Source organism: Pavona decussata, unplaced genomic scaffold, assembly GCF_977016875.1.
Source record: "Pavona decussata unplaced genomic scaffold, jaPavDecu1.1 SCAFFOLD_143, whole genome shotgun sequence".
NCBI classification, from domain to species: domain Eukaryota; kingdom Metazoa; phylum Cnidaria; class Anthozoa; order Scleractinia; family Agariciidae; genus Pavona; species Pavona decussata.
The window spans coordinates 2923826-2936515 of NW_028145556.1; the positions used below are offsets into that span (position 1 = coordinate 2923826).

At 37.5% G+C, this 12690-nt stretch overlaps 1 protein-coding gene across 2 annotated transcripts; it reads left to right on the plus strand.

The window, feature by feature from the left end:
* Positions 1 to 7009: 7009 nt before the first annotated feature.
* Positions 7010 to 12153, plus strand: LOC146466605 (olfactomedin-like protein 2A). 2 transcript variants are annotated; one of them, XM_085127074.1, is made up of 7 exons: positions 7010 to 7088; positions 7188 to 7257; positions 8557 to 8647; positions 8878 to 8941; positions 9763 to 10027; positions 10554 to 10801; positions 11373 to 12153. In XM_085127074.1, the coding sequence occupies exons 2-7, from the start codon at positions 7214 to 7216 to the stop codon at positions 11624 to 11626; spliced, it is 966 nt and encodes a 321-aa protein (XP_084983200.1). In that variant the 5' UTR covers positions 7010 to 7088; positions 7188 to 7213; the 3' UTR covers positions 11627 to 12153. The 2 variants fall into 2 exon arrangements, with proteins under 2 accessions (XP_084983200.1, XP_084983199.1); XM_085127073.1 differs by having other exon boundaries at positions 7012 to 7088; positions 7188 to 7261; positions 8558 to 8647.
* The last annotated feature ends 537 nt before the right edge of the window (positions 12154 to 12690 follow it).

Consider the following 12690-nt stretch of genomic DNA (forward strand, 5'->3'; position numbering starts at 1 on the left):
AATAATAAGAACGAAAGATAAAACAACAGGAAAACAAAACTATTTAGTTCAATTAAATTTTACATTAACGTTTGGCGGTCAAAACTTGCCCTGCAGCTATGTGTTAATAAGTTATTATTTGAAATTGCCAGAGGATATCGGGAAAAAATTATCAAACCTGTTGAACTATTCAAGTTTATTCTGTTTAATAACCAAAATAGAATCAACGTATAGGGCATAAACAAGTGAAAATTGAAGTCGGGCTCGAAGGAGGATCGAAGAGTTTAGCCAACCTGTTCTTGCGATCGATAATTCACGGTCTGAAACTTGCAACACTGAATGCAAAGTATTTTAAACCGCTAGAGAATATCGGTAGGAAAAAATATTAAACTAGCGTAACTATTCAAGTTATTCTGGAAGGCATTATAAACTAAAATACAATCAAAGTATAGTAATCAAATAGATTTTTAACTTAGGGTCTAACTAAGTTCTTCCGCCGAATTACCAACTTAACTATCAATGGCTTCACGGTCTAAATGTTCCAACAGCGAAGTTAATTATCTGTTTTGATCAGTACTTGTTCTAACTTACGTAAGTAGAAAAATTCCGTTTTCTAAAGATAGAACGGAACTCGCAAAAAAAATATTACGACATGGAAAGCCTAAATTATATGGTTTTTTTTTTTGTGATAAAGAAAAGAAACAAAACTTGCTAGTAACGTTTGTTCCTCAAAATAGGAACTAGAGCAAGAAGCTGGGAAGAGTAAATTAAAAGAGATTTTTAAAATACTGTATACTGAAAAATGCTGCAGTAAAGCGTTAGTATATTGATTAAAATGATTTTCTAATCGGCATCCTTTCCCAAATGAAACTAAGATTACAGGCTGTGTTCAAACTCTTAACAAGGTAAGATCGGATATACTGACAACTGCAAATTAATTTTTTCTCACTATAAAAATTGTACTTCAACCAGCTAACAATACAAGTTTACAGCGATAAGATTGGCATCTGCTCCTTGCTGAGTCGACTCTAGAACATCCGTCTTACAAAGTGTAATGAAAAGGTATTACTTGTTGTTGATGTGTCTTTGGAGTTGGATTACTGCAATTTTTGGCTGTATTTCACAGTTATACTGATCCGTTTCGACGCAAACCCAAGTCGACCTAACAGTTTGGCCAAGTTGTCGGGCCATTAGGCAGATTCAGCCACAACACGTCACGATTCAAGGCTGATTCCGCGCAAGGAAAGTTTTCATAACATTTTTCTTTGTTAACTTGTTTCTTCGAACTTGTTCCAAAACCAAAACGCCAGTTTTTGCGGAACAAGGATATTTTTCCAGGAAAAACTTGACACATTTTGTCGTGCACACCTGTCTGAGAATATAAAACTTATGAAATGCAGACTTGCTTTTGAACTTCCTGTCAGGAAGTCATTTTTTTGAGAAACTATTTGGACTAGTTAATCACTGCCATTTAGTTTACAATTGTGACATTTTTCAGTGCTCTAAACACCATCGCTTTAGTTGTTAAAACGTTCAAGGATAAATCAGTGCTGTAGTCAAAAGAAAACTTATGGTACTGAGACGAAGATTATGTATGAGATGGGAACAGAACCGAGCTGAATAATACAGCGGAATGAAGGTCCATGATGAAAGAAACGTTATACTCATTGATAAGTAAACAAAGTTCAGAAGAGCGCATAGTGTAGTGAGATAGACTAAGAGAACGTTTAAAGCGGCCTTACTTTGTATATTAAATTATTTTTTTTACGAAACAGAAAACGTTCTTTAGTAGAACAATATGATAAACTTGCAATGCAAGAATGTTAGAAAAGATTTCCACACAGCTCCATACATTAATTAGACATGCATCACTGTGATTCTAATTAAACCTCTACCAAGAACGAGCATGAATTGAGTTTTAGTCGCAAACTGTATGTACACATTTAAGGTTAAACATTGCAAAGGAAGTTTGTATTGGCAGATAATATCTCAATGCGGTTTAGAATGTAGAGAATAAAAGGAAAACCACTTGCATGTTGCTTCTATTGGTGCTGGATCAAACTGTTTGATCCGGCACCGACTTCAGGCTAAATTTATACTTTGTATTTAGTTTATTCGCTTCCAATTCCACTCTATCAGCAGAGCCTTTCAAAGTCCACTTACAGGGTATCACAATTTAACTTACATATCAGACTCAATTTTGCATTTTGTTCAACTTATGGAGTGGTTTTCAATTGTGTGTCGAAAGTAATCAGTTTTGCGTTTGCTTCGGTTTTCTTTTACTGTCGGCTATCAGTTCGAATCAGTGATTGGTTGCAAGCTGTTCTATCATCTATGTCTAAGATTAAGATCACAGCCTAGCGGAGTATAATGGAGTAAATACAAGCCACTTCTTGCGTCATAGGAATTCGAAGCAAGAGCGTTTTTTTTTTTTTTTTACAGTTTGTTTGTTGGGTTGAGGGCAAAAATATTTCCATATTCATCAGTGTCTGGTTCCCTTGCCCTTGTTGACGAGAGTGATTTGCATTATCATCAATGAGTTCGGTCATGATCACTGATCTAATTATTGAAACCGACAAAAACGAAGCAAAGCCACTTTAAACAGCTAACAATGAAAGAGACAAAGAAACTTGTCTCTTTTGTTAGAAAAAGGAAAAAAAATGACTTCCAATATTAACAACAGTCAACAGAAAAAAGAACAAAGTGATTAACGGCAAGCGTAGAATAATAATGGATTTCGACAATAGAACATTTTCCGGGAAATATGCTGCACCACCAGTTCAAGTTTTAATAAAGCTGCAAAATTGAACCAGATTAAAAAGGAAAGGACTTTTAAGAAGAAAGATGAAACAAGGAAAAGGCAAACCACTCACTGACAACAAAGGAAAAGTGCTTAAAGAGACTATGCCATCCCACGCGTATGCGCGCGTTGCATGATGAGTAGCACTTTGAAATCGTTGCCCCAACTTTTCAAAATACCGTCGGCGAGTTCAGAAAGCTTTTTTATCTGTTCGAATCGCGTGCATCTTTGGAAAGTTAGCTGAATTTTTTATTTACAAACGTTCTTGAAGACTAAATTACAAATTGATTGGGAATGTTCAAAAAAGAAAATGATGAAAATGAACTGGGGAATGTGAAAAAAATTTTTTTTTCACATGCAGACTTCTAAAATCTCGACCGGAAAGGGGGAGGGGTACACCCTATAATGGACAATACTGTGAGGTATATAAAAGGGAAGTGATTCCATAAGTTGAAGTACAGAAAAGGGTAGAGAATGTAGGCATTTCAAAGGGTCTATTAAAAAACTGGAACAGACCAACCCAATAGAGATGCATTGTTTTTACTGTAGAATTCGACTAATTTGTCATCATTATATTTCAGTTGTTCTGGCTATTTTTTTTAATTGTTCTTTCGTTGCTTCCGCCGTTAGGATCGGTCTGCTGTCTATATTTGTATTTTTACCGACGGTATGTGAGAGGGGTACGATTTTCTATGAAAGGGTCAAAAATAGTATATAAAAGGGTAAGGGTTTGGATCTCGGGGCTAAGCATCCCCTCGGTCTGCGTAAAAAAACGTTTCTCGCTTTTTAACAGCGAAACACGCACAAAACCCCACGGAAACGCTTGCCACCCAGACTAAATGTTGAAAAGTTTTGCTCACCGACGCACCAACAGTCAGAAAACACACTGAAACGAATCCAGCACTCGTTAAACGTAAATTTTATTCAAAGGCAGCGAGTGAACAATACGTATTGGCTTATAAAACGTGCAGAGCTTTCTAGAATCACAACCTGCCAAAACCTTGTTTAACCGTTAATTTTCCGCCTTAAGAACATCACGGTACGCTCAAAATAGCTTCTGGAAACTTCTAGAAACCTACCCAGTTCATGAATGTGTCAATAATCTCTAAACAGTCTCTAAACAGTCTCTAAATCCATTGAGGACATTTCGCTAAGAGAGTGTACATGCATTTCCAATACTAAGCCTCCCCGAAAAGAACTTTATTGAGTAGCCCCACCCCGTCGGGTATCTCGAGCACTCCAGAAATAAACAGCCAGTGGGAAATTAACACAGAAACAAGATGACAAGTGTTAATACAAGATCATAAGGTCGATTTATTTTGCTGTATTACCAAGGCAATATATGTTCCTGAGTAATTTTTTCTCCTGAAATATAAAACTGACTTTTTTCTTTGTATGTTAAAAACAAGTTCCTGTTCGGAAAAGCAACGAGGCCTTCTCAGGTCTTCTAAACAACCTCACAGTTCAAGTTGTTGTAAAGGTACAGTTTGTGACCACATACAAGAAGAACCCAGCACGCCCGCGCTTACCTCGCTGAGTAGCTGTAAGGGCGGTGAAGGATTAATTTAGGTCAAAGCAATACGACTCTTACACAACGTATCTACGTGTTAAATCTGCGAGTCAAGAAACTCAAAGCGATCAAGGAGCATGAGCATTCTCAATAGTCATTTTATCATCATAATTATATCTTTATTTACCCTCGGATTTTAAGAGTAGCTTATGCTGCTAATATCTCCGAGCATTTACCCACCCAACCATGAGAATTTACACACAAAGACCAGACCACAACACCGGGAACTACGTCCCCTACTCTTTGCGAACTGTGAGTGGGTTCTTTATAACGTCCCACAAAGTTACTTACGAACGTCCTTATCCGAGAAGACTAGGAAGTCTAACCATTTGCGGATGGCATTACAAAGGCTGCACTTTCTCCTCAGTTATTTAAAGACCCTAAGGGTTGGTCCGGGCGGGGTTTAAACCCACCACCTCCCGCACGGTAGTCCAGTACTCTACCAACTGAGGTAACCGGTCTGTGGTTCGTACTCAGAGTCCTCAGGATCTTTAGCCAGCGGTTGGTCGCCAAGAGATACATTTTGTTTAATATTTTTGATTGGCTTCTCTGCAACGGCTTGCCTTGTTTTACCACGGAAATTCTGCAGCAATAAAATTCCAGTTCCCCAGAGTCTCTCCTCAGGCGACTAACCGCAGGCCAAAGAGCTGAGGATTCTGGGTCCGAGATTGGAGGAATCTGGCTTAAGATTGTATTCAGTTCCCGCCATAATTTTCCAATTTTTTAAAAAAAAATTTTTCATAATTTTTTTCGGTGACAATAAACAAGGAAAAATACTTGATCAGAACATTCTTAATCATCAAATGTAATCAGCTAGCATAAGGCTTGTTTTAAGAAGGAGAAATTTCCAAATTCCAATTCGATGATTGATACACAGACCCATAAGCACAGCTGAGCGCCTCAAGGTCATACACCTGGCATTGTTCACCTGATCGCCACTCAGCTTTCGATTACGCGCAATAAAATATAAATGTTTTAGTGCTTCGAGTTATACCAGGCATTTTAATAAGAGAGAGGTGGTCGATCTGAATGAGACACATGCGGACATTCCATTTATGAAAACAAGGACAGGGGTGAGATTGCTCGGTCAAGGAAGCCAGACTGTAAATCTGACAGTGTTATGAATAAAACCTCTCGCCATGTAAACTATCAAACAGTAAATTCAGTAAAAATGTTTGTTGTGAATAAAACTCTGCTTAGTTCACAGCATATTTGAGTGATCTATTTTCCCTTAGAGGTACTTAATAATCTCGTAATGATTTAGGGAAACAAGCTTGAGAAGAAAACATCATGCGAGGAAATGTTTGATGAGCTGTGTGCTGTGCTGTATACCACGTGACTTATTTGTAATGATGACGCGACTGGTGGAACCTGTGCTGTTTAATACTATTTGAAACGGAGAATTGCGTACATCAACGGTCATCCTGGATCATTCAATTCCGCTGTTATAACGAACAAAGAAGCACATATCATTTACGGACATGAACAACTAAACTAGGTCTTGACTAGCTGCTGGCTTTTACGAGAAAACAATTCGAAAACTTCTGCCTCGTCAGCCTGTTGTGTTGGTCAAACGTAAGAGCCAGACTGAGGCATTGACTCCTTGCTTCGAAAGAAAAGGAAACAGTTGATACAATTAAAAATTTCCATCAGTGTTGACAGTTTTTGATACATTTCTAGCCATTTCAGAATACTTAAATTTTAAATTTTTCCGGGAAAGCATGCACCCGGACCCCCTAGTTGCCTTACGCTAACGCGTTCGCTTTACTCTCGGCCCAAAGCACTCACGTCACCCGTAAGCAAAACGAACAAACAAACAATTCTCCTGTTTCTTAGCGTACAAAACAGACAAAAGTTGAATGTCATATACATGTAATTAAGAGAAAATACAAGTTTAATTCATGAGCAAAGTAGCAACGATTAAACCAAATGTTCAGTAGGCATCAATTAATTGATTCACCAGCGCCGTGAAGCTTTCTGCTGCTTGCATTGAAAAACACACGAACATAGATCGATAAAAATGGAAAACGGTGGGTCTAAGGAACAAACGTTGCAGACTGAGTAATTTCTTCAACTGAATTTGACCTGCTCTTTCCTCCTGTCAAAAGGGTACTGTTATCATTGTTCGGTTATCGTGCGTTGGAAGAAGCCGTAGCGAGGTGAAAGCACTTGGTCGCCATGAATGTTTTCAGTTTTTCCACCCAAGTATCCGATCAAGTTTTTAAGCTTTTGACACAAATATTGTTTTGCTGTTTCTTGTAAGAAACGAAAGTTTACCTTTAAGAATTTCCTTAATAGCTGTAGCACTTGATTTCAAGTATTTTTGGCACAAACCATCCGTCTTAAAAGATCAAACTCCAAAGAACCTGAATGAACGGCGTGTCGTAGTGTCTGTTGCGGTTTACAGTTTTTCCTTTTTTAGTATTTGGTTTTCGGTTTGCAGCCAAAACTGATACAAGCGGTTTTTCGGATTTGGTATCCGATGTGTTTTTCGGTTTTTCCTATTTGGTTTCCGGATTCTCTTCAGCAATTCTGCGCCTCAAGCACGCACGCGTGCCAAGAACCTGACGAGACACCAAAACCGCGCTAAAAAAAAGACCAAAACTGAAAAACCAAAATGCCAACGCCCCTCTCTTTTGTCAGCGAAGGAGATCATTTATTCATCGAAATGCGTTCGAGGAACTTGTATTTGCGACTTATATCTGCTGAAAGGAGAGCCGCTTTGGAAGAGACCTTAAGGTAAGGCAAATCAATGGTCTTTTTATTCTGATGATTAAATTTCTTTCCATCCTCGTTTCGGCATTGTTGTTCGATAATCACTGTTTTGATTTTTTCCAGTTTGACAGAATTATTCTGCTGTCAAGATGTTACGACATCGTCCGCTGTTTTTATTCCTGGTTGCTGTGTTGTTGGTAAGTTAAGGTTACCGTATACCTTTAGAGGTGTCTCGTGTCCATGCCATGTATCGCGTCCAGTTTAAACTGTAGATACCCAAACCCCTATATCAAATTAAAGCGTATAGAGCTGGCTATCAAACTATACCACGAACTTTGAAATAAATTGAATCGTCGAATTTTTCACGACCTCTAAATGCGAGCGTCCGAATCACCTTTTGAAAGCTACAAGTCAAAGCGAATTTTGTTTTTCGCTAATTTAATTAGCTCCTCAGTTTCCGGACCCAAAGTGTTAAAAAACGTGTCTGCGTTCGACCACATTCAATTGCAGTGAAAAGTTAGAGAACATTTTCGAAATAGGATTAAAAAATGTGGAGTGATCGTACAAAAAAATCGTTCTCGGAGAAAAAATATTTCGAAAAAAAATTCGCAGACATGTTTTTGTTGTTTATATGTTAAACTAGCTACTGTCCAAATTTGAAGGGAAACGAACAAATTAATTTCCTTTGAGTCTTCGCTCTTTAAAGTGTCCCCTTCAAGTTAAAAAATTGATTCGAGAAAACAGCGCTAAAAATTCGACAATTCATTTTATTTTAAAATCCCACTGTGCTCCCATACAATCTCCTGTACCCTTTAAAACATGGCCTCAAAAACAAGAAGAGCCTTTGTTGTAATTGTAGTTAGTAAATAGACAGTTAATGATTCATTTATAAGCTAATGGAAATACCATGTATAAAATAATAAAGTTATCCTATCTGTAGCCCAACCCCACATACCCCGTGGGCTCTAACCTCATATACAACTGTTTCTGTAATCTTTTAGATCTCCTCGCACTATAGTGTATCCCCTGCACTCTCATGAATGCATTCCTTTGATTTCCGATGGATGTCACCTTTTTTAAAAGTGTTTATATCTCTTGTTTTTCATGCACCCTCTTTACTTTATTTTATCCTGCCTTCTATAATTATATAGTCCCCTGTACTACCATACCTTCCCTCTATTTCATTTTCCCCTCAGCGTTCCAATCTATTTCCCTGTATTCTTAAGTATCCTCATCTACTTACAATACGTTCTCAATTCCCTTATACATTACCCTTTGTACCCACGTACTTCATAAAAACTCAACCTCTTTTGCCCCGATTTCCTTGTATTCCTTCATCATTCCTTGTACCGCAAGTATAATTGCCATCTCTATTTTGGTTTTCATCGTTGTAGAATGTGTCCTGCATGTTTCGGCTTGTAATCATATTCCTAAAACTTGTAAGGTAAAACAGTGAGATCTAATGAATATTTTTCTGCTTGAATGTTTTTCAGGTTGGTGCACTCGGCAATTCTTCGGTCAATCCTCGGACCAAGCGAGCCTTTTTTCATCGATATGGTCATTGTCGCTCGTCGAAGCTGTCGGTAAATGAACTTGTCCTTGAGTTGGCTAGTTAGCTAAAAAGCACACAAGTCTCATCTACTCATCTTTTTTTAGAAACATTATCATTCTGTAGGCTATACTTATACACGGACAATCTGGACAATCACATAATCCACAGGAGGACATAATAAGCACAAACATTATTAACAAAATGACCGTTCACTTAAATGTTACCTTCCTTAATTTGTCATCGTTTTTACATTTTTTTAAGATAATTGTTGAAGAACAGCCTGATTTGGACCAAGCAAAGGAAAATCTTCACAATCTTCAGAGAGGTTGTTGAGTCCAGTATATTTTTTACAGCACTTTCTCATTTAATATATATTTTTTTACATTTTGCACATTGTTCACGTTTAGTTTTGTCTTCTGGTCATCTCTTTACTCTAGTGTGCTTCTTTACTTCTCACATTTTCACTTCTCCTTCTTTTACTCGTCCGAATATTTCTCAGTTTTTCACATTTTTTGTTGTCGGATATCAATTATTGGCACAAAGACAGCATGGAATATTCATACTAAGTGAATCAGTCATATTTCCACATAGGATCACTGTAATGACCTGTTATATATCAAAGGAACAAAGTAAGTCAACGTGTAAAAGGAAAATATAACGTACTATGCGAAAATATGGTTCACCAGCGAAGACTCAAACGCCGATTTCCTGCATTCAAGGCAGACGTGATAACCATTACACTACAGGCAAATAACATGGGAATGAATTCATCTGCGAGTATCTTCAGTTTTTTGCCAAACATATATCTTGCTCTAAGAAGGGAGTTGAACCCATGATACTGACTGAGCACACTCAAACAACAAGAAGACTCTTGATAAGCTGAGTGTGTTTGTTAGATTTGGAATCCGGGTTAAAATACGCTTCATATAAATCAGTTACCGCAACAAATGATTACGATGCGGGCTTAATGAATAGGGATGAAGTCGTTTAATATGTCCATCCTTTCAGGCTCAACATGATTTTAAAAACGTATGCGACTTTTCTATTGTAGATTTCAAATTCAAAATCATAGCTTCTTCGTTATCTCTAAAACTTACCATTTATTCATAGTATAACCTTTGACCTTTTCCCCTTGATTTCTCCAAGATAAATGCACTAATATCATGTCAGTTGGTAAGCCTGTGACTCACAATTTTCGGAAAATTTACCGAGGAGCTTGGATGAAAGACCCCCTAGGAATCATGGGAGCTGAGACCATATTCGTTATGAAAGGCTATAATGGAAACGAGCTTGAAGAGTTTGCAAACATGGACATGTTCAAAGCAGGCATGGCGCGTAAGAAGTACACACTGCCTTATAACGGGGACGGAACAGGGGCAGTGGTGTATGGACAATATCTCTACTACAACAGGTAATCAAGTAACGTGTGTTCGCATTAGAAACTGAAAGAGCCTAATAAATCAAATGACAGAGCACATTTTAGGTTGTCCTATCTCTAGTAAATTTCTAGAAGAAGGAGAATACCCTGCCAAGTTTTGTTAGTTCTTTCTTGCCCTCTTGGAACCTAATACACATTAACCGTTAAAGTAACAAAACAGACGACTTATTTTCAAGGGAGTATTTTGTTCCAAATGATATATAAACCACTCGACCATCCGGCCTCTTGATGGTTTCCAGGTGAAAGTAATTGTTTTACGTTTTTCTGTTGTTTAGGTCCCCCTGATTTTTAGCTTACCGAGCTGGACTTTATTATTTACGGAATGAGAAAATGAAATTATTTTGCCTTGGGATACCCTCTTATTATAGTTTACATTTGATAATGGTGACATGTCGTCGCCGAAACGTCATGTTTTAATATCGCTACTTTTTATTCTGAAATGTACGAAGAGCTAAATAATGCCAAAACAAAAGAGAAACTTCTTGTCTCGTTATTGCAGAGCAAATACGTACTTTATCGTCAAGTACAATCTGCGCACAGAGCGAGTAGAGGCTCAAATAAGCCAGAGCGGTTTCATTCCAAGGAGCAACGCTTACGACTCGGATGGCTACAGTGGAATGGACCTGGCAGTTGACGAGCAAGGATTGTGGTTATTATGGGGTAGCACTAGCAACAGCTACCGACTGCAAGCTTCTAAAATTGATGTGAACAGTAATACCATAGCATACACTTGGTCCCTGAATACTGGTAATTAAAGCTTTAACAGCTTTTATTAACTAATATCGTCTAGATCTGAATGAATCGAATCATATAGTTAATGAGAAAATCAGTTAGAGACAGGCGCTTAACGTAATCAGGTTCAATAAAATTGTTATACTTTATCTTATATATTAAAGTATTTTTAATATAATATATATATATTTTCAAAACAGTTGCCAAAGTAATAGCATATATAAAAAGATTATATATTAAAAAAGTAAAACTTCAAAAAAAGTTCAAAAGTCTAATTATATAACCCAAAACAAGATTGGAAAGTTCAGTTTTAACTTCTGATTAAAAAATAGTTAATGAAGAAAAGTTTCTTGTTTCGTGACTAAATATATTCAAATCCTCGACGCTTCTATTAACGAACTGCTGCCTGCCTCCGCTGGTCTTGATCTGAGTGAGGTGAAGATTGTCTTTGTGCTTAGAATCGTAATGATGATTATGATGATAATAAAAATAAAGATAACAATGGAAATAAACAAAGTGAAAGTGAACTTTTAATTTCTTCTTTTGCCTTATCCAAAATTACCGTCATATTTGTTTTAATTCACAGAAAGGATGAATGACATGGGAAACGCTTTTGTCGCCTGTGGAGTGATCTACGCTATTGATTATCACGCTACAAGGTCCACTACCATCAACTTTGCTTACGACACCAAAACTGGAAAACAGTGGAATCCCAACATACAGTTCACCAATCAGTACTTAGGCAACACCATGGTGGACTACAACCCCAGAGAGAAAGTGCTGTACGCTTGGGATAACAGGCGTCAAGTCACCTATCCCATCACTTTTGAGGAACATTAGGTTCATAACATGATCAGCTGATGATGGGAAGCAAAAAGCTGATCACTGAACGCTTTGCTATTTGTAGATTGCGCTGTGCTAAACCAAATAAGCTTAGATTGCAATTTGTACTTTTAAGGCCGCTGATTCAGTTTCTGAGAAAATACAGTGTCGACAAAAACGTTCAACCGATTTGCATTATGAAAGACACGGCGGCAAAACTCTAGTGAAAGAGCCTGATTAAGATTCAGTCGAGAATACATTAATCATCCATTACTGCAATGTGTTAACCTGCGATCAGGACCAATTCTAGGAGCAGTTGGAAATTTATGTTGGTATATTTGTTCAGAAAGTGAATCGGCTGAGGGATGGCCAGGAGCTGGAATCTACTAAAAGAGTTTGTTGCCATTGTTTCTGTTGTTAAAAAAAGTACTAAATTGTGAAAAAAGGAGACTTGCTTGCTGTAAACTGGCCTAACTTTGAAGTGGCGGTTCAGTTAAAATGCTGTTAATGCTGAATGCTTAAATAAAAAGTTAAAAAGAACTGCATGACTATTCAATTGTGGAAATGCATGAATGTTATCAAACTACCGTAGAAAGAAATCACGGGACTGAGAGTTGGGGAGCGAATGACCGGGGAAACACTTTGTCGCGTTTTTCCTTCTCCTGGGATTTTTATTCGCCCTTTTTTTCCCCCCTTTTTTTTAGTCCGTTCCAAAGACTGGAGCAGTACTAAAGAGTACTAAACCCGAGGATACAGCGCTTTTCAACAAGTTATCATAAAAATGGTCTCAGCTTTTGTGAAATGAGTGAAAATAACTTGCGAAAAACTTTTCAATAAGCGTGCCAGTGGATGTCACTTTGTCAGCATTTTTTTTATTATTCCCTGGCTAGTTTCATTCCTTAGAAAGACTAAAGCTATACAAAAATTGTCACCTGAACGAGTACGAAGCTAATGCACGTTAATGGAACGGGTTTCACTGTGGCGACACAGGGTACCTAAAAAACTAGCCAAAAATTGTTCCATTAAATCGAAGGTAGTAGAAGAAACCTTAGTTCAGTGATGGTCATCAGATGTAAAATAGA